Source organism: Theileria orientalis, chromosome 4 (assembly GCF_000740895.1).
Source record: "Theileria orientalis strain Shintoku DNA, chromosome 4, complete genome".
Classification (NCBI taxonomy): domain Eukaryota; phylum Apicomplexa; class Aconoidasida; order Piroplasmida; family Theileriidae; genus Theileria; species Theileria orientalis.
The window spans coordinates 841,964-868,215 of NC_025263.1; the positions used below are offsets into that span (position 1 = coordinate 841,964).

Here is a 26,252-nt window from a genome sequence, read left to right on the forward strand (position 1 = left end):
AGTCCACTAATTCTATAGGACAGTATTTCAAACACTGTTGAAACATTGAGAACCTTTTTTCTACAATTTGGTATATATTTCTATAAAAGAATTTATTTATTCTAAATCAACCTTTAAAGGCAATGTTTTACAAATGATTCCATGAGATTCTGCCTGGTTGTAAACATGAAACTGCACCATTTATTGAAAATTTTCTTGTACTCACCTTTTTAACATTCGTGTCCACTAATCCGCCAATTACATAAATTTTATCTTCCTCAACATCCTCTAGGTACTAATGACATTGTTATTGGCTACACACTAATACCTCCCTAGCGTCCGGAGATAGAACGACAGTATTCTTTGGATCAAAAACGTCCCAGAAAGCCTTTTCTTCAAAATGAACCTAGGTTATTATTGACTGTCTCAAAATAATTACCTTCCACTTGTGAACTCCGAACAACTCACAGTCCTTATAGAGTCTCGACTCTTTTGAAAAGCTGGTTAATATAAGCTTAATCTAAAGCGACCGTTTAATGAATTTAGGCTCTTACCGGAACCATGTGCTTCTTCATAATGTTGTAACAGAGGGATATTTGCTTTGCTAGACTTCTAATCTCCTGAAAGTGTTTTTATTTAGAAGTTGGTTAATTGTTAACCTTGGGACCCATGGAGTCTTCAAAGCTGCAATTTATACATATCGGCATCCCCTTCTCGTGGGATTCATCTAGAAACTTTGAAATTTCAACAGACTTTTCGTAATTTGTCTTCCTCAGGTTCATAATGTACTCTTCCCTTTCCTCTACAAATGATTAGTTTACTGATGTTAATGGGTCTTAAAAATTAAATGTACCTTCAGTCATCGAAGATAGCAGCGCTTCCCTTTCGTTGCGCGAGGCTTCCTTCTTCTTCCATCTAATTTCAGGCCTACGTTGTCTACGCCTTTCGAGTTTCTGGAGCCTCTTCAACTTCTTCTTTTGACTTCTCGGGAGTCTGCACTTGGTCTGTATCTGATCTTCCTTTTCTTCCATGGCTATGTGGGCGTATCGAACAGTCTGAGTGAGAAGAACGATGTGTCATCAACAGGGAGGAATATCGATGTAAAATCTTCGCGGGATACTATTCTCTTATTTGTCAAGTTTGCGCTTTTAAACAGGTGATTGAGCCTATTCATGTCAAGTTCCCCGTCGTTAAAGCAGGAGAGCATATGCTTCATGTCAGAGGTGGGCAACTTCCCAGACTTTTGCCAATCCAAAATATTGTAGCACTCGTCGAGCTTAGAGTTGAAGAAGTCTTGCAAGGGGGTGAACTCGGGAACCTTAATTGAAACGTCACTATCGAGTTTAATCTTGTTGTCAACCAGTTGTACAAATTTATCAACGTCAATGTATTCCAATCCGTTTGATTTAAGGTGTTTTTCTATGGTTCTGGACTCAGAGGCTGTGAAGGTCAGTCCTAACTGTCGAGCTGCATTAACAAACGATTTATAATGGAGAGTTCCGATGTGTTTATGGTCATGGCCTTCTAAGGTCCACGGCAATATGCAATTGAGAGAAAATACAGATCCAATTTCATCGAGTAACTTTAAAGTCAAACTAGATAGGCCTTGATAATTATCAGGAGATGTATTATATTCGAGGTGTTCCATTTAATATTGTGTGTATAAAAATAAGTAGAATAACGAATTCAATTAAATCAATTGAAGTTTAACAAAACAGAATGATTAAAATTGATTTTGTTTAACAAATTTTAGAATACATAAATTTTGTTAAATAAATGAAAAATTACTAATAAATGAACACTAAAATACAAAGTACCATTTCATTTATATATAATCCATATTATACACATAAGTTAATTTCACAAATTTAAAAATAAATTAATGTAAATAAAGTGTTATATATATTAAAAAATCATATTATTTATTCTATGGCTGGGGCCTATATATCCACAATTAATACTATCATAAACATTGTTATATATATTTTTTAATTATTTAATTTATTGTAAAATATGGCAGATGAATCAGCTCAGCCAACTGATCTTAATACAGCCCTAAATCTGTTGGTTCTTACCATGCTCAACGAGGTATTTTATTACTCATGAATTAAAATATAATCATTCTTAGCAAGTAAAGAAAGTCTGTTTCAATAAGTGCTTTCCTTCTAAATTCGATGATAAATTGAATAAAAGTGAACAGATTTGTATCGCTAAGTGTATGGATCGAATGTAAGATAGTTCCTCTTATAACTCATTAATACATAATTTAGGTACGAAGCTCACACAATTCTATCTCAAGCGGTGGCAGATGCATCTAAAAATATTAGTAATTCACAATAAGAATGGGAGTTCATAAATTATGGGACCTTCTAACAGCAACGGCACTCCCAGTGAGAGTGGAATCGCTGTTCGGAAAAGTGTGTTGCATAGACGCAAGCTTTTGGATCATACACTGTATGGCCTCGGAGTCTATTAATAGACACGGAGGAGACGTTATCGCAGTATTCTTCCTGAGGATTTGCTACCTGTTGGACAAGGGAATAAGGCCCGTGTTCGTGTTCGACGGGAAATCGCCGTTCGCAAAAATAAAGACGATCATAAAGAGGAAGATGATAAACAATAAATATAGCACTAACCACAAGCTGTTGGCATTTAAGATGTTGGTGGCACAGCTCGAAAGCACAAACAGGCAAATGAACCTAAACAGAGTAGCATATCCGATGCCACAAACGTATTCAATTGAGCCCTCAGAAGAGACTAATAGTTCGGAGCAGACAGAAGAATGTCAACATTCTAGCGATGTAGACTTATTTGAGCTCTTTCCAGAAGACTTTTTAAATAAGACCGACGAAGAGGAGTTTGACAGGGAGCTTAAGATGCTCAAGGAATGTGACTTCCTGACAAGCAAGTCGAAGTACGAACTTATGAATGCAGTAAGAGATAGAATCATACAGAAGGACAGGGACGAGTCGCTGAAGTTGAAGGGGAAGATAGACGAGTACTCGAACCACCAGATTCAGTCGTATTTGACAGACGTGAAGATCAACAATGAAATTGAGCAGTTGAAGAACGAATTGTACCAAAGATACCCACAATCACAGCAGAGAGTGGAGTCCCTGAACTTTAGGAACGCACTTAACGATGAGATATGCAACTACAACGAGTACTTTGCAACGAACTTCGAAAACAACTTCATAGCTCTAAGAGGTGATTATGAGGAAGGTAATGAGGCAAAGTTCGATGAGTACATAAAGGAGGAGCCCATGAAGTCGCATACGGAAGAAATTGATGACTCGGTATTTGCAACAGACGATCAGATATTCGGAACGGAGTTAATGTCAGGGATGGAAAACATTGAGGGCAAAAGGAGTTTGAAACAGGAATCAAGTGGTCTAAACGACAAAAACGACAGTGATGGTCATGATGATTTTGCTGATGCTCATGTTGATAAGAGGATTGGTGATGAATTGGATAGTGGCGGCGATTATGATGATGAATATAATGATAATAATGTGTTGACTGGTGAGGATTCGACAGTTAGAACCGCTGCTAACGACTTTTTCCTAAGTCTGTATAAACAGTTTCTTTCAAGTAAACGAGAAGAAGATATAGAGTCACAAAACAATTTAAATTCATCAGAAAAAGGTGGAAATACACAAAAACAAGTACATCATACTGATTCAATTACTCGTAGAGATTATACAGACAACCTAAAACAACAATCTTTATCAGATAATGAGGAACAGCATCAATTATCTTCAGGCATCGATCAAAAACAACCTCCATCTTACAATGATCAAAAACAACCGTCATCTTACAATGATCAAAAACAACCGACCTCTGACAACGACCAACAACGACAACCCTCAGACGATGAACGATCATCCTCTGATGATGAGGATGAAGTGTTTGTTGCGAAGAAGCCAGAAAATATTATACAGCCTGAGTATACAGATAAGATAAAGCTGACTCAGAATAAAATGTACTACGATGATACTCAGGCGTTGCTGGAGTTGTTCGGAGTGCCGTACCTAATAGCACCCTCAGAAGCAGAGTCGCAGTGCGCGTACATGAATAAGAAGGGAGACTGCTACGCAGTGATATCAGACGACTCAGACGCACTGGTATTTGGAGCAAGGTGCCTCCTGAAAAACTTCTACAACGACAACGTCTTCGAGCTATACACTGCAGAAAGGATTCGGAAGGAGCTGGGTATCGGAAGGAAACAGCTGGCGCTGATAGCAGTGATATGCGGGTGCGACTACACCAACGGAGTGCGAGGAATAGGCGTGGTTAACGCGCTCGAGGTGATCAAGGCGTACCCGAAGTTCGAGGACCTCCACGAGTTCAAGCACTGGGCGACCAGCGACTGCAGCGTCGAGTCGGCGACGTCGGACGAGTGCCAGCTCAGAAGCGAGTACAAGAAGGCGCACATCAACTACAGAGTACACTGGACCTTCAGCTCGGACTTCCCGAACAGAGAGGCGTACGACCTCTTCCTGAGGCCGACCACGACCGACGAGTATCATCTGAGCTGGAAGAAGCCGGATTTTAAGCCGCTGCTAGAGTTCATGTTGAAGAGGTCGTCGCTGCCTCAGGAGCAGGTGAAGCAGTGCCTCGATTTGCTGTACGTGCGGAGGTCGCAGCAGTTCATCATGGAGGACGTCGTTCCCGACATTGCGGCGAAGCCTTTCGTGAAGAAGGCGCTCGCCAAGTACAGAAGGTCGCTGAACACGAACTTGTCTGCGTTCAGAAGGATGCTGTCGAACATAAAGTCCCGTTCAAGGTTCAACATAGGCACGAAGCTGCTCATAGATCGCAGCCACACATTGTCGAAGATCAGGTCGAAAAGGATGCTCGAGTCGATAAAGTCGATAAGGAAAAGAAACGTCAACGTAAAGAGAATATAATGTGTTTGATAGCTACACTGTGATTGTTAGTTTAAGTTTGTGTTTTATATAGGAATCCACCACAATTGTTACATTGACTCGTTAAAAAATAAATGGCGTTATTTTGTCCGCTTTGTCACAGTATTCTCTACTTTGAGGCTAAGGAGTTCTCCCAATCGAGCTTCACTTGTTTGAGGTGCCAATATTTCATGCCAATTACTAAGAATTACTACAGAGCGACTCTGTACAACATTGGCAAGGACGTCGATAAAACGCCCTTAAGTACAAATGAATTCGAGCATTCCCCAAAGATTCCAGGTAACTAATAATTTTCTCATTATTTTTCAGCTGTTTGCCCCTATTGTAACAATAACGAGGCTTATTTTATGAGTATTCAGACTCGTTCCGCCGACGAGCCAATGACTCAGTTTTTTGTGTGTACCTCCTGCACGAAGCGTTGGAGAGAATGACATTTACCATTATTAACACTCATTTGATGTGGATTATCTACAATATTTGTCAATATCGTTCGCATTGTTCAACACACAAATCTCATGTACGATAGTAATCACTAATTATCGTCATTTAATACATTTTAATATCATAAATGTATATACATACTCGTAAATATTTATTACAATGTTAAATATATCTTCTGTTTATATATGTGTATATACAGAATTGTACATATTGCTACATATATACACATTGTATATACCTATGTGTAAGTGATTCTATGATTTATGTAATATATATATATATATATATATGTACATATATTTTGACACATCATTCTATATATACATCATCTCTTTAAAAAAAATCTGATTTAAAATGAATTAAGGTTATTTGTTAAAATTAGAATTACAATCATTACAATGTTCGACTGGACATGTATTAGTTTTCAGTGTTTTCCTTAAGTCTCTCCTGCTCCCTATGCTTCATGTTATCCAACTCTATTGCTGTTAGACACTTAATTGCTGCTGATCTCCTCGGACGGGCTTGGTACGCTGAAACAATCGGCTTACTTTCCTGAGGGTGGCCAGCACCAGTGTCAGCTTTAGTTGATCCATCTCCTGTAAATGATATGTTTTACACGTCGACAAACCCTCTGTATTAGTTTCAGAAATTCCTGATGGTGTTTCAGTATGTGGTTTTTCAATCCTTTCATGGTGATGCGTGTGTATTGGCGTGCTTGTGCCCGTCAAACTCTTTTCACTATGCGTTTCCTCTGTAACACCGCTATCAAACAGTCTGATATCGCTGTCATTAAAGTCCAAATCAATTTCAACTTTTACTGGATCCTCTACTTTGACTTGCTCAGGTTCATCTCTAACTTCAGTGTACATGTTATTGATTGACGCGTATCGTATATACTTATAGTATATCTCCTCAATGTTCCTATCATCGCTGTAGGCTACTCATATTATTATTAGTGTCACTATCATCGACCAACCTAGTGGGTTCGATATTGTGATTGCGTCGTCGAACGTTAGTTTTCCGTTTTGATTCTTAACACCTCCCCAGTGATAAATTATTCCGTGCGAAGACCATGATGCGTGACCTGACTATGTTATCATATGATAAATCATCTAATAACTCGTACCAGTTCTATTGAGTCATCTATGTACTGAAACACTTTTCCGTCCATTGAATATGCCATTGACTTAATGCTATTAACGTTTTCGTTTGTGTATCCGTCTCCGCCCGTGATTATAAACATATTATCAATGAACGTCATTGCTAAATTCCATTATATAATGTTATTTCTAATATTAAATTCTATTTATTCCCATGTGTTAAACATAATTGTAATAATAATTATAATTATTTTCATAATACACGTCGTCTATTGTACATTAAAGTGAATCATTATAATATATAATAACAAATGTTTACTATCATTGTTCTAATGACTTACTGTGGAAAAATCTTATTTCCGATGGGCATTTTGTATATGATGGGACTATGCTCTACACGTATTTTTGATTCCATACATAGTCTTACCCATATCAGTTTCTCATATATGTAATGTAATGCGTACATCCTGTTACGCACTGGTTCCGATTGTGTCAATCCACCGTAGATGACCTATCCGATAACTTTATTAACACACAACAGGCCTACCATTGGTGAATTTGATGATATTCCCGCTTTACAGCATGAGTGAAATGCTCTCGGTGCTGGTACCATTCCTGTGAAATCTACCACTGTCCATTGATTACATGATTTATTTCGCGGGCCATCGTACATTCCGTAGTTGATGTTAATTGTCCAGACGTCGTTGAAAAAGTTAATTCCATCAGTTCCTCCGAACATAACCATGTAACTTCCTACGTATGATATCGAGTGTCCGTATCGACTTGGTGGGACTGGCCCTAGTGTTTTAAACACGTCCCACACCAGTGGGTTCGAAGTCAGATTTAAAATATACAGATCGTTAGGCACGAGTTCTCTGTTGTATGTAAAACCTCCTGATATTGCCAGTATTGGCGTTTCAAGTTTTGCATATATTACACATGAGGCGTGGAATGCTCTCGGCTCTGGCGCGTTTACTGTGTCCAGCAACTCCCAGTTCGATATAAATGATTGTGCTTCAGAGAAATATAAGTTGTTTGAAAATTCAAAGTTTGTATTTCCTAAACATATTTTTAAAAGTCTCAACAATAATAAAAATATATACAAATTCCAAATCCGTAGTTTACATAAAATTAATATCAATAATTTCAACGTCATTAACACATCCTTGTACCAATTTATTACATAATAAGGCATATTTATATGTACAAAATACTATAGTCTATATTTATTTTTATCTCCTACCGTTTATGATTGAAAATAAATTTTGGTGTGTATCGTTAAGTTGACTTTCGTTTACTTGTGCTCCTCCAAAGAGAATCACGTACTTTTTATTGTGTGAGAACTTCATGATTGGCGATTCCGATGCGCATACGCTCACGTACGATATGTAATCTACAATGTGGTTTGTCGACAATATTACCTCAGGCTTCTTTCGTGCTCTCAGTAGGTCCTCCTCTCTGACTATTTGCGAGTCATAAAATATTATATCCGTTTCCTTTTCTTCTCCGTTGATTTCCTTCCAGATCGATTCGCTTTGCTCTGGGTCCCACGTTCCGTATATTACACTTCTCGCTTCGTCAAGCCTCACTTTTGAGATAAATCTCGTATATCCTACATCGTTTTTAACATTCATGTTTTGAAGCCTTGTGTATTCGTCGTAATATTTATACTCGAACTCATCCTTGCTATTGGTCCCATTCACCTTATTGTATGTTTTTGGGAGTTCAAAATGTTCAGGTTTTTCAAATTCAATGTATAATTGACCCTCGTTATCTTCTTGTTCTATTCTACTCTCGTCGGTGTTAGTTGTGTAGTCATCAGAGGCTGTTAGTCTAGATTGGATTTCCGCATTAGATTCCGTTTCTCCTCCATCAATCTCTAAACCTTGTGAATTACTTTCCGAATATTTATCATGATTCACATCTAAAATACATTATAAGTCATGAAGGTCACCTTGTTCTAACGATGAGGATTCTTCAAGTTTCTGGTACGAATATACGATAAACTGTGATATTGTATGGCCAATAAGCCCAGCTAAATTATTTTTCAAAATAGAGTCCATTTTTATTAAAATTTAGTAATATTTTACAATATTGTTGACATAATCATCAAATTTATTTTTGGAATGTAACTGATTATATTTAGACGAAATTACAATATAAATCAAATTAATAATCATTATTTTTTGTTACAGATATGTTTATATTATAAAATTTTATTCGTACCAGTTTACTTAATTAAAATTATAATACATCTATCATTCATTATGGTGTGATCAGTTTTAGGAATCTCACTTTAATAAGTATATGTGTAAATAAAATTATTTTTAAAACAACAATAGCGATTATATGTACAAATTATGGTACTTTTCCTTTGACGTTCCAGTGTCGTAAACTCCCAGAACTTCGTAAGGCGCCGAGTCTCCTATTTGTCGTTTATTATATACACAATCAAACAATACCTGCAAAAAAGACCTTCCCCTTTGAGTTCTTCCCAAGGTTTATTATCCATCCTACACACTTCTATTTTTCCTCTTTCCTTACCGCTTGGTGCTGGTATTGATCTAAAGGCTGCCTTGAAGGACAGCCTGTTAGAGTTAAACGTCAAAAGGTTCAGGTTTTTATTTTCAGGGTTATAGTTTGCCGTCATGATTACGTCCGTCGTAGGGTCATGTATCAGCATGAGTGGCAGGTTCAGGTTCGTTGACACGATTTCTGTGTTGAAACACTCGTTGACATCCATGATTAATGTCGAGAATTTACAAATGAAGAACGGACTCAGGTTATTCTGGCTACTTGTGTTAAAATTGACAAAATACACATCCTTATCATCATTTGCCGACCTTGCTATCAGTGGATTTCCACAGAACATTCCAACGTTGAGCTCTATAACAAAATGTGTATTTTTAAATTAGTATCCATATTCTAATTAACAATGTATTCAGTATTACATTTATCATAAACAAATGTAATCCAATAAAATTTAAATTTTAATTTAATATCTATTTTGAAACGATATTATATATATAACAGTGCCATAGCGTCTAATATCGCATTTATATTGTCTATTATATAATGTGTGTACTTAGTACCTGTGTGTGGAACCTTATTCTCCTTTAGGAAATCGTGTGTGAAGTGCAATATGTCATTCAATCTATTCGATTTTACTACCAATATGCAATACTTTACGTCGTAAGCTTTATTAAAATAATCATAGTCTTTTTGGCATGTCCACGAATTACATGTATTGGTTTCACATACGCTGCGATGTGCTCTTATCAATCCAAAGTACGTATAGTTTCCCTCTCCTTCACCCTTCTTTGGCATCGATTTGCATACTGAGATGGATAATAATCCATACTTTTTGTTATATGGTCTGAAATGTATTCTGAAGTCCTCCTTATACATCCACGATAATACGTAGTCCGTGCCGACGTTGTATAGGCTTGACGATTCAATGAATATATTCGTTTCATCCAACAACTTTAGCGATATTTGCGGCAGACTGAACGACGGGTGCACGTACGTTTTATTATGGTAGTATATTGTGGATTCATCAACGTTCGTTTTCACCTTTATTACCTACACGTCATTATCAAACGTGCAAACCTACGTTTTGCGAACGTTCATTGTTCGAGGAATCGTTAAACCAGAGAAAGTACATGAAAAACAAGATCGTTACAAATATTGCGCTAAACTTGGCGATCCTTCTAAAATCCCTTACTTCATGTACCTGCTCAGTTTCATCCTCTTGCCGGAACATGATGTTTACGTCATTTCTAAATCGTTATAAGTCATATCAATAAACATTTATTGTTTTGAGAATAAATGTGTCCAATTACTTAGTATAATGATCCTTTGTGATGCTCAACTAAATCTAGTGGAGGGCAGTGGAATCATATTAACACATTATCATCAATTCCTCACAAACCTTTAGTTATGTCTCGAAACCATCTATAAATCTTCTTCTTATCATATTTTCAATCTAATCTAACCAATTTTTTAATCATTATTCCAAATTTTAACATCGTCGAATCCTAAACAACTATCAATCGAACCATAATTAACATACGGTATTTCAACAGTCACCAATACCCATAATATACTTATTTATAAGATACTATAGTCATGTACTTGTTTAAACTTAAAATATTAAAACTATATAGTTAATTGACACATGCTTTTGTATCGTACTTATTATTACCAATCATTTTTAGGTTTTAACATTTTGCTTTTTTTATCTTTTTTGAATTATCTACTTTTAATTTCCCGGTCGGGATCGCGTTATAATGAACTCAGTGAGAAGATTAGTCTCTAATTCATTATGAACTGGTCATTCAATAAATTGATTCTACATCATTACGTTCCTTATAACTCGTCCCTCACAGGGCGTCTAGTCCTTGGTATTTCATGGTTTTATTCCTCTTTTAAATCATGTTCGAGGGTCTGTCTTTACTATATTACCATTCATTAACATTTAATTCTCCTAATTCTCCTTAGTTGAGGTTATACTCATACTGGGATCATGATAGAGATTCTGTGACACAAGGGGTACATACGGTAACGATTCCTGATAAATCTTTAAAATTTAAGCATGTTGATGGATGGGTGGAAGTCCTCATTGGTCGACTTCAACTCGTTTAGGCTCATGAGTGACGTTCCGGAACTCGTGAAGGAGAAGTCGTCATCTGTGGTTGAACATCTTAGCGAGCTCTCCTCACTCCTGGGCATCCTGATCAGCGTTTTGAAAAATTCGCTGTGGGCAGACAGCTTTGTGAACGAGGGCTTCGTATTACTCTTGGACTTCGACGCCTTGTGATTAAAGTGACAAAAATTACAGCCGAATCCACTTTTACAGTAGTTGGACTTCTTGTTTGCAAATACGCAGGGCTTACAGAAGCCGTGCACGTGCAGCAGCGATCCAACACTGGGCACCGAGCCCGTTTCAATTACGTTGTACCTTTCTCGCAGCGCCATGTATATTTGCACAATGTTAATGTCTGTGGTGGACATACAGCTCTTCAGCAGCAGTGCTCTGTCCCTCATTTCTTCTGGCGTGATTGTTATGAGGTCGCTTGTGGTGATCTTGTATTGGTCTATGTCGTTCTGATAAATTTGAGTCACGCACTTCCTCAGCTTCTCAAACAGGTTTTGTGCAAAGTAGTCCTTCAAATCTCTGAAGAACGATATACTTGACGAGTTTCTATAAATGGTGTCAAAGTGGTCATGGGTCAGCGGGCTCGATATGGATTTCACAGAAGTTCCGTTGATTGACGAATTAATATGATTAGGGTTCTGTTCTGATTTCGAAAGCAGGAACGTGGAAAACTTATCCAGGCTGCTTGAACGGGATGAGTCAAATGAGTTAGTTCCTGATGAGTTCAGATAGAAATTTTCTGATAAACAAGATTTACCATTGAACTCACAAACCTGCTTTCCCAATGTGTCATAGTTAGAACAAAAAATACTATCGCTAATCAATGGATTTTCCATGGGCAATAATTAAATCAGCAGATAATCGCAAATTTTGGTAAGCAGATAATAATCATATTAATGTTTATTATATATTTACTTTGCTGAATCAATTATAATCCAGTCTTTGTGTTTTTGTCGACATTAGACAATAATAATCGAGAAAATCATCATATTTATTAAACACTATAAAATATATCTATGTTAGTGGCACAAGTAACGTTTATACTAAACACATTAAAATTTAATACCTTTGAGCTTAAAAATAAATTTCAATCAGATACAAAAAGTTAGGATTTATTATATTTCTAAAAGCAACTTGTCTACGTCCCCATAACATTAAATCCATGAGGTCATAAACGATAAAGTACAAATATGTATATTTACAAATATGGTCTATCTTCTAAAGAATATCAAACTTTTAAATCAACAATACTAAAGTAATATAAAGAATTTACAAATAAATGTATAAACTTTTGTTATTTTTACACATATCCCATATTAATATTATTAGTTTATATTGACCTATTATTCAGAGATAATTTTACAATTAAACACATTTTATAATATTAAATATCTTTTAGTAGACGGAATAAATTTATTTCTTTGGAATCCTAATACACCCATTTATTCTTCCTCATAATATAATTTATGGTAATAAATTTAGATGGCACTATTTTATAAAATATTTCATCATAATAATATTATTATTATTTATAACAACATAATAAATATTAAAATTTTATTTAATTTCATATTCATAATTCATTGAATAATACAATATATTAACACTATAAAGATTCTTACACACTATGTTTAAAAAATATATAAAATGAATAATAAATCATCCAATTCTATTTATAATTCACTTTATACTACTGCAAGTAAAAATCCTAGTCTATTTAGGTTTATAATATACTTCATTTCATTGTTGATACGATTGTTATTAATCGCATATTCAATGTACCATAACATAAAGTGTAAGTTAGCAATGTAAATAAAACAAATTAATTTATTAAAATTAATTCATATTTGTAGTTGATCTTAAGTATTCTGACGTCGACTACCTTGTTTACTCGGATTCTACAAAATACATACTTTCTGGACAATCTCCATATCTAAGGCACACATACAGATACACGCCAATATTGTAAGTCACAATTTATTTTTATTTTCACCTATTTAGGTCATTTTTAATGGTCTTTAACGAATTGTGGTTTCATGACTTCGGTAAAATTCTTTTCACAATTTCAGACCTATTGGTTGGATATATCATTGAAAAATGCTTATGGTCTTATCCGAAGATAGATAGAATCATTCTTGCTTCAATTTGGCTTCTTAACCCATTTTCTATCGGAATATCCTCAAGAGGCAATGCGGATACACTTATTTGCCTTCTTGTATTACTTTCTCTATGGCTAATAATGAAACGATGGATATTACTTTCGTCAATATTGTATGTTTACAACTTTTAAACTTATTCATTTTAGGTTTGGAATTTCAGTTCATTTTAAAATATACCCTGTAATATACACACTACCCTTTATCTTATACATTTATAATGAAGGAGCCGTAAGATCCTTATCTTAATATTTTATTTAGGTTCAGAAGTTTAAATTGGCACTTTCAAACAAAATTAAATTCATATTTAAAATTCCGTTTTTGCTACTTTCAAACATCAACAGGAACCACATTAAATTTGGGTTTTTTAGCTTCTTAACGTTCTCAGTTCTGACATATTTGACATATTACTAGTAAGTTAATCGATTTTAATCAGTAATCAGCTATGGCTTCAACTCCATTTATGAGACGTACCTGCATCAGTATATTCGAAAAGACCACAGACACAACTTTTCTTTGTATTTCAATACCATGTACTATATTGTCGATACACACACAAATGTAAGTTTATATGAATTTAAAGACTATTAATTAAACTCTATATGTTTAATTATTAATTAAAATTCAATATTACTTAAACTCATTAACAAAAAATGAAATAAACCATTATAGATGAACTCGATTTTATCTTTCGTTCCACAACTATTATGTGTGTTTATTTTTTCAATCGTTTCGTTCGACGACTTGCCTTTATCCCTATTTTTAATGGTAAGTCTTATAACCAAGAATATATCAACTGCTTTTAGACAGTTTCATTTGTTGCTTTAAACAAGGTTATGACATCTCAGTACTTCCTCTGGTGGATGGCCCTGTTACCACTAGTGATTAAGAATTTAGGATCGAACATCAAGTATTATAAAAACTTTCTACTCTCAATGGTCTCTCTACTGATATTTAAGTTTTTATGGCTATTTTGGGGATATAGACTAGAGTTTTTAGGATACAATAGTTTCAACGAGGTTGGTACATTTATTATTTTATATAATATCATTACTATTATAATACCTAAAGACTTTGTTATATTATATTAACCTTATTTAACTATATCAAAAATATTACCAATTATTTATAGATGTTGTTTTCTTCATCCTTTCTCGTTATATCACACATGTTGGTTTTATGGACACTGATTTACGAGTCATACACCAATAAAATCGTGTCAACATAAATTTAATAAATAAAGACTTAATCGGTTGTAATTAAACTCCATATACGCATACACATACACATAAACATACAAATTAAATAATGTGTAAACGATTAAAATTTAGTATATTACATTTAAATCATGGTGTCCATTGATGTCCTGATCGTCTTAATCCTTGAGTATATTTTATACATCATGTCCACATTGTTCTTATATGCCGTATAGAACCAATGATCTGTAGTATCAATTATTGATATTATGTAAAATAATCATATTGGATTCAGATATAATTATAACAAATACCATGTGAATGCAATTACTAATGTTATATCGCGCCTAATATAAACTAACCCATCTCTATCGTCTTGTTAAGTAGAGTACTTGGAACGAAAGTGTAACTGTTCATGTGCTCGTCAAACTTGCTCAGAATTATGTTCGAGTATCGAAGGTGAAACTCCGAAATCATATTTGAAACCTGCTCGACGGTGTCTTCCACGTTCTTGACACTATTGTACAAAAGTAAGGCCTGCATAATCTCAGAGTGCCTCGCTGACATCCACTTACGTCTCTCATTAATTTTAGCTATTCTCGCCTTAACCTGGTTAAATAATGTGTGGTAGTGGTCAATAGTCTCGTTAAAGAAGTCGTCAATTAGCTCTGATGATTCGTTACTCATCGTAACATACTCAGAAACTGCCTTTTCATACACCGGTAACAATTCCAAGTTAGTTATGACATCTGAGTCCAACTTGGCTAATCCCTTAATCATTTCAACCGATTTTTCGTTCATGTCCTCTTTATCACTTGAACTCTTGAGCGATTTGAATATTTCCTTATAGCCATTGACCATCTTCTTCGCGTTGTTTATCTTCATAAACAAGTCGGTGTTCGTCTTAATTATTTGCTCCAGTTCATTAGGCGTTGCAGAAAGTGACGGCATCGTCAGGGTTGACGCATATGTAATGGTTAAGTTTTGAGAAGATTCAGCTGTATCCGATTGAGTATACTTTGTCATCATTATCGAATTAGCGAGTTCTAAGTTTTTGCAACCGTTCCTATTAAATTCATGTGTGATGATAATAGATAAGACGTCGTTAAGTTGAGCCAGTTCATTGTTTTCCTCAACACTATCTCCCATACTTTCTTTATTATTGCTAACTTTGCCTCTTTTATTTGATTTAATTAATATTGGTTCTGAGTAGAAGCTCTGTGAAAATTGCTTTTGATCAAATAATGGCCCGAATGACAGTCCATTGTTATAGTTAAAATGATATACTGCTTTCCGTGAGTAATATAGAAAATCCGATTGCGATAGTTGCTTTAATGACATCTTTCCCTTCGAGTCCAAATCCATGCATTCAGTGTGAAAACACATGTGCATCGCGTTCAACAACGATGCGTCGTAGAACGTTGATGTGCTTGGGTACAGGTCCAGCTTCGGCCTGTACACTGATATCTTTGAATCCGATTGCGATACGATAATTATTAATGGCTCTGTTGACAACACCATGAATGACTCAAACACTGGGTACGAGTAGATTAAGTTACAATCCGGTATAAAATCATTTGAGAGAAGCCTTATGACCACTGGGTAGAACTCCAGGTCAGCTCGATTTCCTATAAGATACTTGTTTATGTTTGCAATAAACTTCTTTAACTCGTACGATTCATTGTTCCCGTTTTCCGAGTTTGTTTTTCTATTATTTGCCGCTTGTTTTCCAAATTTCGTTTTAAAGCCCTTTTTGGATAACTCCAAACACTTCTTTATCAGAGGCGTGTTCTTCGTGAAGTCGTACATGGTGTTCATTATGATCGGACAGTAGCAAAACATGTATCCGTAATTAGAGAGTGCAAAGAGTGTGAATGATCCCAAACTCGATTTATCGTTTGAATTTATAAATATGTCCACTAATCTTCCTCTCGTCTTCTGAAACTTAAAGTTCGTATCCGAGCCTGAGTTCTGTCCTAGTCTACACATTCTCTCTGATATGCTCAGCTCATACATCGGCTCTTCCAGTCCCCTGTCCAAGTTATATATTCTAATGAATGACATGTACTCGCAGGAACTGAAATCCATTACGAATTCCGAATCTTTTCCTGAGCTTGATGCTCTTACGTACTCATTGGTTACTATCACAAATGCGTTTGAAAAGACTGGATTCCATGACGCCTTAACTACATGAATGTTATCGTTAAGGGCCATACCCTTCATTAACAAATTACCATTTATTTGCTCTGTTAGCGTTAAATTACATCCATTGCAATCCGATTCTGCAAATTTAGATAGTTCATATGGTGTGTTAACTAGAAAACATGCTACGTCTGAACTAAGCAACAACACAGTCCCATTAATGTTTACAGATATATGATTAATGAAGTGCGGGTGCTTCGTAAAATGATCCAAGTTAACTTTAAATGTGTATGATGACAGTGTCGAATTCCTGTTGAAATATTCACATTTAATTGTAACAATGAGTGAGTATACTGGTGAAAGTGCAAAGGAACCATATTTAATGTTCTGATCTGTAATTGTAAAGAGTGCTGGACTATTCAAACATTTGTTTAGAACATCTTTAGAAGAAAAACATATTGAATAGTTTGAGCAATAATCGAAAAGTTTAAATGATTCACTTTTGTTTACGAAATTATAATAATCTTCATTCAGAAAGTGAATTTTTTTATTGTGATTAGAAACGTAAACTTGTTTAAGAAAGGAATATATTTTTTGGTCCATTAATAAACAACATATGCGATACAGATAAAATGTTAATACAACGCATAATGTGCAAAATATTATTTACATAAATAAAAGAGTTGATAATAATAAATAATAAATAATTGATAATAATATAAAATAATGATATGGAATTTAAAATATGTTACGAATCTATCCATGGGGAATCATAATATATATATGTTTATAATGTTATAATTTTATTTTAATTTTATTAAAAATTTTTATAATAACATATGTAATATAATAATTCTTGGAATCATTAATTATTTGAATTTTTTAACAACATAAATATACACAGCAACGATTACAATTAATTTCAATTATAATTAATATTTATTAATTAAAACAATCATTTATTATAATTTAATATCAAATGATTATTTATTAATAAAAATATAACTTATGGCATCACTGTCAAATCAGCTTTCATCTCTCCGAGATGATCGCAGTAAGAATCTTAAAAGGTTCATATCGCATTATAAATCTAACATAAAATGGAATAACATAGAAGTTTCTAAAGCCTGGGATTATTTTTTGTCAATTAATAATCAATTCGTTGAATGCGAATCATTATTTTCTGAAATAATACACGGATCATCCTTTTTATCATTGGATAAATCAAATGATGAAGAAGAAGACCATGAATTAAAATCTGTTATTTTGGATAAGCCTAAGGATATCGATTTTTTGACATCCAATGAACTGGATGATCTTAACAGATTGATACGCACATTCATTGATTTGAGTGTTCCATACTTCATGACCAGAGAATTCGAACACTTGATTGATTATTTGATTTACAAATACAATATCGCAGTTACATTTTCAGAGTATTTGATAGTAGCGTACATTCAGTACAACTACTCGGAATACTATTGTAAATTATTATCGCTATTTAACATAAGGAACGAGAGCACGTTTCATTCATTTTATAATGAAATAAAAACTGCATCAATGAATTTCACGGAGCATAAATATATTACGTCGAATGTAGTCTTTTCTGGAATCGCAAAAAACTTTATTTTTTATAAACAAGTGTCCTCGTGTTACGATAGATTGGCACGAGTGTGTGCAGTGAATACGAACATTGTGTCCTTTTTGAACGCAGTAAATTTGCACTACGTAGTCGTTAACAGTAAAGTGATGGACAACAATGAAATAAGATACGTAGTCAACATGATAAAGGAGGCGTTATCTATGGAGCAGGTCGGTGAGTACACAAGTTCGTATCTATGCGTACTAATCACGGCCTTTACGCACATTCAATTCACACTTGTCGTTCAAAGAGAACTAATAGCATCATTGAAAGGAATTTTGGCAATTATGAGGGATTTGGATGCTTTAAAAATAGATCATCTCGTCGTTTTCAAGTACATCGTAATGTCAATACACCTGACGCTACAGTACCAGAAGCAGACGTTAGACAAACTACCGCAAGATATTACTAACTCAATAATTGGTATATTACAAAAACACGAATCAGTAAACATAGTATTAAATAATTTGAAGAAGATTAAGGGCCTTAACTTATCAAGAACAATAAACGTCATTATAAACTCTCTAGTCAGCGCAACATTAGGAAACACGGACATTCAAAAAGATTTGACAGTTTATGGAAACAAATCTAAAATCCAAGCCATGGATAAAATAACATTCTTTCTAGAATTTGTAAATGAGTCGTTTGACTCAAGCTGTATGAAGATGATAGTATTTAACCTGATAGATGAGGTTAACAGGATCAGCTCGCACTTCAGAAGTCACGGAGAGTCAATCATTGAATTTGATGAAAGCAGAATGATAGTTAAAATAAACAGTGACCACAAGTTTGGATCAACGTTGCTCATAATTGAGCAAATGTTTAAGGTCGTTAAGAAGATTAATCCGACGGTGTTGGAGTACACGATCATGGAATACGTGAATAGACTTAGCTTTGAAATGATACAGGATCAAATGGAGGTTATAATGTATATATTCAGATCACTATCAGAGGATATTGTGTTTAGAATGGTGATCCTATTGAATAAGTATTCAGACTCGTCATCTGATTATAAATGCTATGTTAAAAAGGTATATAATGGAGTTGGGGGTATTAAAATGATGTTGAATATGTTTGGATTGATCGATTATAAAATGAGTAACATTTACAAGGATGATAGGATATTCACATCTTTGGTAGAGTTTATTGTATCAATGTACACAAAGACTGATTCACACAGTGCGGAATTGAATCGTTTAGTGTTCAACTTCATAAATAATTCAATGGATGACGAAGGGTTATCGAAGAAATTGGAATCTGAAGATAGATTTTGGAAATCAGTTCCAGTTAAAATAGCAACAGACGCATTGGAATATCATATACAGTCACTAATAGATAAAGTAGATAGGTCGTTTAAATACGATACGGAAGACAAAGTAAATTTTGAAACTGTTGATTTTAAGGTTATCTGGACTAAGGATTATCAATTAATATTTGATAAATATATTAGTCATATATCAAATTCTAAAGAAATTGAGAGGATATTTAAAGTGTGTAATTTAATAGTAAAGAATAATAAGGAATCTATTTTTGACAATGATGAAATACATATAAGTAAATCTTTAAGAATGTTTATTAGGTTTCTAATATTATTAATAGGAAATAAAAAAGTTGATTTTGATAAAGAGATTAATTATTTGTTGGAATATACACATGGAATATCTAACCAGCTTTTATTTGATTTGAATGAATTGATTCAAATTAATATTGATGTTGTCAATGTGTTGACTAAGGATATACTAAATAATAATAATATAACTGATGTTGAAAATGAAGATGGAAATGAATATTCGGATGACTATTATGGATATATTTCATCATCAAATAGGATAATATTCAACATATTCTCAACACTGTATTATCAATATGAAACATTAGAGTTTACATGTAAGAGTGATGAAAATGTTGAATTGTTGCACAGTCAATTTGTAATAATAAGAGATTTGGTTATAAAATACGTTAGTTACAACGTCGATAAACAAAATATTAAACAATATGTAATTGACTTTTACAAATTCATGATGTGTAAATATGAGTCGATGTTAATGATGAATTATAATCAATTCAATGAATTATTAGTAATTAAGAGCATGGAGACAATACTAGTGAATAAACAATTGAAGTCATTTTTCATACAGACATTTTCAGAATTATTGACAAGTACAAATTTTAAATTATGTACCAACACTAACTCGCATTCACAAATTATCAACAGCATCATTGATTTATTAAGAATCACTAGTACTAAAAGCTCTAGTGTATCATTTTCAATAACTTATTACACTGATAACAATGATAGATTGATATTTGAAGTTAATGTACCAATGAAATACAAGCACAAACACGTTAATGTTGACTTTGTTAATCTTATTAGAGATAGTCACATAAAGAATCTTATATCAGACAATACTAAAATTATGAAGAACTTTGATATTAATTATTCAAATGATATAACCAATGGTTTGCTAAATAGAAAATACAATCGATCAATAGCATTATTTGATACTTTAAACGATGAGTTGATTGATGGTAGTATAGAGGTTATTTTGAGTATATTTAAAATGAATAAGAATTATGAATTGTATGGTCATATATTAATGGATGTGGTTATTAACACACTTGAATTAATATTTGACACATCATTTAAATACTCAACAAAGATGTTAAAGATGTTGATTGAATTAGGTAGATTTTGTCAAAATACGAAGCTTCATTTGAGTGAATTAGAGATGCCAATACCATATAGTAAACATATAGAAAACAAATCACATTATAAATATAAAGTAGATATTAAATATGATATTAAGATGTTATTGAATCGTGTATTAACTTCTAATACCAAGGTTGAGACGATTGATAATTTTAGTAATGTGATATCTGAATATTTGACTAATGATGAGGATTTTTTTAATTTGTTAATATCAAAGGTATTTATAACATCAAATGCCGTATATAACATGGATTTTTATCAAAAACTATGTTCAATGATGGGTGATTGTGATCATGAACTTGATTTGTTGTTTACATTTTTAGAAGGATTGACTCGTGATTTATATAACTTATTGAATGGTGACAGTAAGGATGTTGAATTTATTGTAAGAAGTTTTCAAGAAGTTTTTACAAGGTGTTCGTTGTTGATGTTGGCATTAAGTAAAATGAATAAGTTAAAATCGAATAATAACTTGGTTAAGTACGTAGAACATTGTGCTCATCTTTTAAACATTTGTACAATGTTTAAGTCGATAACCAAAGATGTAAATAACAAATTCGATGGATCAATTGAATATAATAATGAGATATCGGAAATAAGCATTATGGTTAACAATTCATTTATTACGTTTGAAAAGGTCCCATTTGTTTTACTGTATTCATTGAATAAGCAAACCATATGGATATTGCCAATAAAAAGTAGGAATCGATTTTATTATTCATTTGCATTATATTACAATGAATTAAAGCCGAATTATCTCTCAACATTAATAAAGCATATGTTTGATATAAGTGGAGTTGATGATAAGGTTGTCCTAGGATTCGTATATAACATATTCTCAAGTTGTTACAGTGAAGAAGTACTGGTATACATTATTAATAGTATAAAATCACTGAAGACATATGATATATTAATATATATGATAAAAAAGAATATTAACATTGATATTAGTGTAAAGATAAGCTTGGTGTGTAAGATTGTTAATAATGTGTTGGTGTCAACAGAAATGGAAAATAAGAAGATACAATTGTTTTTGTTTGGACACATGAACGATTTAATCGACGTTTATTTGAAGATAATATGTGATTATACTAATAATAAAACTGGTAACCAAACTAATGATTTCTATGGAAAATTAGTTGATACAAAACTTGATAATGAATTGAAATCTTTGAATAAGTATTTGGATCAAAATAACGACGATGATGTCAAGAAATATAAACTTCAAGAAAAGTTTATTCAACACATAAATAATAAAAGATTTAAACATAAAATAATTCAAATTGATGATGATTTGATAATATCGTTGCTTACATTAATTTTAAACCTGCTTAATGCAATGATTGATAACATTTACAGAATGGATTTGGATAATATGAACGCAATGAATAAAATGTATAATAAATTGTACCATAACATTTGCACATTGATTAATCATACAATTATTAAGATTGGCCATTCATACAAATTAATGACGAAGTTGATTAATAACTTGATAGTATGTAGTATTAAAATGACAATAGATTCAACATCGATCTCATCTGAACAAAAAATTAGAGCAACTGTTATTGTTACAATAAACAACATTCTGGCAGTTGGCACATCAGGGTTTAATGGAGAATTAGTAGAAATGTTGATTGATGAAAACAAAGTCTCATTTCCCGATGAAAATATAAGTGTATCATGGATGTCATACTTAATATATTTGTATTTCATCTGTATCAATAGCAGGGTTTATGATATCAGTATGACTAAAGGAAATGTGCTATTAAATAATGAGAATGTTGATGATTTATTTTACAGTCGATACTCTAAAATTAGTAATATTTTAAACGCATATGATCATTGGATTAATATACTGTACACTTTGATATGGATTCATCAAGTAATGGAATTTGATCCCTTCAATAAACAAGGGTTACAAATAAACAAGTTTAAAGGATATGAATCATGTAATATGACGCGTACGAATAAAAACAGAGCTGAAAACATTGACTATTATCTGGGAATTCAGTTATACGGATATGTTTCATACTATATTCGAAACAACAGGAAATTGAATATCAACATTGATGTTGCGTTCTTTAATGATAGGAAAAGTGAAAACAGAAGAATTTATACTGAGTTTAATGAACTATTATATTCATTGTTATCATCAATGGTATTGTATAAATACTATGATGATATTAAGGATAATAAGCATGTGAAGTCGAATGAATTGAATACTATTGAGACGAATAGTGATGTCGTATCGTTGATAAACGTCATTTCAAGTTCAATTTTACACATATTCAATATGAATCAACATGGAGGATTTAATATTCACATCTTTGGAACACTAAATGCCATGTTTGAAAACATATTGGAAGAAAAATTGAAATCAATTGAATCATATGAAAACGTATGGGATAACATTACGAGTAATGACGGAAACTATCATTATCATTTACGCATAGTATCAACGCTGATGAGTATACAGAACAATTTTATGTCATCCACCAAACTAAAGGTAAATTATATATATGTATATATACATTTAATTTAAACAAATAACATATATTAAATTTAACCAACTATGATACATTTATTTTAAACAAATAACATATTTATGATACATTATCAATAACAAATAATATATTTATGATACATTATCAATAACAAATAATATATTTATGATACATTATCAATAACAAATAATATATAGGATAATTCGATTAAGTTAAAGTATGAAAGAGAATTTGAAAAATTACATGATATTTCATCAAGAATATTGTTTGATATGTTTAAGTATTCAGAGAAGAAGTACATGAATAACCAGAATGAGTATTTGTTTAATGAAATAAGTCAGATGAAAGCAGATGTGTGGGAGTACATTGTTAATATTCCACCCAAATCAGTAGATTCGTTCATTCAAATATTAGAAAACTCATTTGAGTTGGTAAAGAATCATCATCAGAATAACGGAAAGGTGTTATGGAGTTATTTGGATATGATATACTCATTGAAGGTATTAATAAAGATGTGTGTCGCCTCAGATCAACAAAAAAGAAATTCAGATGGTGGTAAAAACATTGGTAATTTTATTAAACAAGTTGGTGTTAACGAAGACAAACAAATTGGTGGAATTGAAACTACTAAGCTTATAGGAGCAATAGAAATTAGCGATTCTTGTTCACTAAATTACGGTAGTCAGAAAGGTGATTTATATGCTAATATCAGTAATTTTGGAAGCTGCTATAAAGTTGATACCAATAAAATGATGTCGACGATAAAGAAGTTTAAGGAAGTTTATGAGCAATTGCTGTTACCAAAAATATTAGTAGGCGATTTTGTAAATAAGATTCTTTTACTGTTCTTACTAATGTCACACAAGTACTGCAAATCACTACTGAATAAGGAGTTTTATGAATTCTCATTGAATATAATTATAAATTATAATGTTAAATCAAGCACTTCAAATATCATGATATTTGATGACGAAGATGATATTATTCAATATGGATTTAAGGAATACCTTGCTTTGAACATTGGAGAATGTGTTAATCTTATAACTGAATCATCGACTAGAAGATTTAAATATTTTAATACAGATTTGCTGGTATCAATTGCATTATACTACACCGGTATTAAGATTGATATTAAGGTGTTGATTAGATCAATATATTCAGTTTATACTTTGGAAACTGACAGTGTCGTTCATAATACTATCTGCTCCAATGAAACTAGTGTCACCAAAAAAACTAAGAGATCAAGTGATTTTAAAAATAAGAAAACATCCAGATCATTAAAAGTAAAAAACGTTACTTCATCATCAACACCAAATTCAAATACGAATGTTTCAGTGTCAGAAGAACGGGCTGAATCAAAATCTGACAGATATGAATCGATTGTATATAAATTAACTATATTGCTATTAAGTCTCTCGTATAACATAAAATATAAGAATCCTAAGAGTAAATACATTGAAGATTTGAACGACATATACTTTATAGTAATTAACTTTTACTCAAAGTGGTCATATAAGATACTATTTGGAGAATCTTCAATTGATTCGTTCAAAGAATACAACAGGTCACATTTTAGTATAGAGGATACCGTTGAAGCATCGAGAAAGATGAGCACATCATTCTTTATTAAAAAGACACCAATAGAACTGATATCGCACTTTGAAAGATCGTTTATATCATTTATTCTAAGGTATTTTGGACTTATATCATCAAATAAGCTACTGGATGTTTTGGAGAAGCAATCAAAGATGACAACATTAAAAGATGAATTTAGCTCAAATGATAATACAAAACACATAATTGAGTCTGATTTGAAGAATAGAATTCTTTTCATAGTAATTTTGTCGTCGCTTCATGAATATGGAAACCTGGGAGCAACCAATTTGATAATGACGAGGCTATATCAGCAATTAGAAGATATATCTGCGTACAGTATGTCTGAAGCAAGATTTAATCGCACTTCAGTTGAAAAGGTATCATATCATAGACACAATTTTGAGCACGTATTTTTAGGAACTTTCATTTGATAATACGTGGACTTGGTTTAACAATTGCAGATTTATGTTAGAACTGATTCATAAATCAATCGATACATGGAATGCTCAGCGAGGTTTGTTTTCGAAATAAGATTATACATAGTTTGATTTACACGCTGTTTATACTAATACTTTATTAAATAACATAACTTTTATAGGAGTTGTTCCTGATGTAATTGTAAACAGCTGGGTCAAAATAATAAAACAGATCATCGCATTATTTGACCTCTTGCCAATTAACGCAGATATAGAGGTTGACAATGTAACTACAGCATTCTCAAAATCACTTGAAAACACAATGAGAAGTTTAGTAAACGGATTTATAACACAGGACGATAAGGTTATTATAGGCATTTAAATATTAATTATTCTATTAAACTAATGAATTACATTAACGTGTAGATCGTTAAACTCGAGTCGTGCTTGTCTGATCAACTGCAAACTAAAACACTTAATGTTAAGATTGGATCACTTGTTATCATGAAGAAACTTTGGGATGACCTGGGAATTAATTTATCAGTTACAATAAAGAATGTTATGCCGATAATTGGAGAGCTGGTGGACGACGAAAATGACATTGTAAGGAGGCTAGCGCTAAAACTAGATGAGAAAGTGAAGGAAGTATTATACCAAAGCTAATACAATATTCGAAATACAAGAAAAGAATTAAATTGTAATATATCACAAATGAGTTATTAAAAAAAGTGTGTAGAATAATGTAATAAAAAATTTTAATTATACATTTTAATTATACATGT

The 26,252-nt window shown here is 32.7% G+C and overlaps 9 protein-coding genes across 9 annotated transcripts; 4 read left to right on the forward strand and 5 right to left on the reverse strand.

Moving 5' to 3' along the window:
• Positions 1-127: 127 nt before the first annotated feature.
• Positions 128-1,010, reverse strand: TOT_040000389 (uncharacterized protein; the record flags this gene model as incomplete). The annotated part of the gene is made up of 6 exons (XM_009694019.1): positions 128-274; positions 308-385; positions 419-499; positions 534-599; positions 639-781; positions 833-1,010. The coding sequence occupies 6 exons, from the start codon at positions 1,008-1,010 to the stop codon at positions 128-130; spliced, it is 693 nt and encodes a 230-aa protein (XP_009692314.1).
• A 1,311-nt stretch (positions 1,011-2,321) lies between these two features.
• On the forward strand, positions 2,322-4,889 carry TOT_040000390 (uncharacterized protein; the record flags this gene model as incomplete). Its single annotated transcript, XM_009694020.1, has 2 exons — positions 2,322-3,366; positions 3,580-4,889. 2 exons carry the CDS (start codon positions 2,322-2,324, stop codon positions 4,887-4,889), a joined length of 2,355 nt encoding a protein of 784 aa, XP_009692315.1.
• Positions 4,890-4,981: 92 nt separating this feature from the next.
• On the forward strand, positions 4,982-5,338 carry TOT_040000391 (RNA polymerase small subunit; the record flags this gene model as incomplete). The annotated part of the gene is made up of 2 exons (XM_009694021.1): positions 4,982-5,186; positions 5,217-5,338. 2 exons carry the CDS (start codon positions 4,982-4,984, stop codon positions 5,336-5,338), a joined length of 327 nt encoding a protein of 108 aa, XP_009692316.1.
• Positions 5,339-5,713: 375 nt separating this feature from the next.
• TOT_040000392 (uncharacterized protein) lies at positions 5,714-8,511 on the reverse strand (the record flags this gene model as incomplete). Its single annotated transcript, XM_009694022.1, has 8 exons — positions 5,714-5,802; positions 5,842-6,285; positions 6,325-6,436; positions 6,475-6,611; positions 6,836-6,959; positions 6,996-7,507; positions 7,692-8,372; positions 8,403-8,511. 8 exons carry the CDS (start codon positions 8,509-8,511, stop codon positions 5,714-5,716), a joined length of 2,208 nt encoding a protein of 735 aa, XP_009692317.1.
• Positions 8,512-8,793: 282 nt separating this feature from the next.
• TOT_040000393 (conserved hypothetical protein) lies at positions 8,794-10,211 on the reverse strand (the record flags this gene model as incomplete). The annotated part of the gene is made up of 4 exons (XM_009694023.1): positions 8,794-8,873; positions 8,924-9,334; positions 9,541-10,030; positions 10,062-10,211. The coding sequence occupies 4 exons, from the start codon at positions 10,209-10,211 to the stop codon at positions 8,794-8,796; spliced, it is 1,131 nt and encodes a 376-aa protein (XP_009692318.1).
• Positions 10,212-11,029: 818 nt separating this feature from the next.
• On the reverse strand, positions 11,030-11,941 carry TOT_040000394 (conserved hypothetical protein; the record flags this gene model as incomplete). The annotated part of the gene is made up of 1 exon (XM_009694024.1): positions 11,030-11,941. One exon carries the CDS (start codon positions 11,939-11,941, stop codon positions 11,030-11,032), a length of 912 nt encoding a protein of 303 aa, XP_009692319.1.
• An 811-nt stretch (positions 11,942-12,752) lies between these two features.
• TOT_040000395 (mannosyltransferase) lies at positions 12,753-14,489 on the forward strand (the record flags this gene model as incomplete). The annotated part of the gene is made up of 9 exons (XM_009694025.1): positions 12,753-12,900; positions 12,959-13,070; positions 13,107-13,376; positions 13,411-13,492; positions 13,523-13,674; positions 13,705-13,822; positions 13,934-14,029; positions 14,068-14,280; positions 14,394-14,489. 9 exons carry the CDS (start codon positions 12,753-12,755, stop codon positions 14,487-14,489), a joined length of 1,287 nt encoding a protein of 428 aa, XP_009692320.1.
• A 113-nt stretch (positions 14,490-14,602) lies between these two features.
• Positions 14,603-17,202, reverse strand: TOT_040000396 (conserved hypothetical protein; the record flags this gene model as incomplete). The annotated part of the gene is made up of 3 exons (XM_009694026.1): positions 14,603-14,703; positions 14,820-15,588; positions 15,628-17,202. 3 exons carry the CDS (start codon positions 17,200-17,202, stop codon positions 14,603-14,605), a joined length of 2,445 nt encoding a protein of 814 aa, XP_009692321.1.
• A 123-nt stretch (positions 17,203-17,325) lies between these two features.
• On the forward strand, positions 17,326-26,133 carry TOT_040000397 (HEAT repeat containing protein; the record flags this gene model as incomplete). The annotated part of the gene is given in 6 exon segments (XM_009694027.1): positions 17,326-17,346; positions 17,629-23,460; positions 23,656-25,461; positions 25,472-25,568; positions 25,653-25,834; positions 25,897-26,133. 6 exon segments carry the CDS (start codon positions 17,326-17,328, stop codon positions 26,131-26,133), a joined length of 8,175 nt encoding a protein of 2,724 aa, XP_009692322.1.
• Positions 26,134-26,252: the final 119 nt, after the last annotated feature.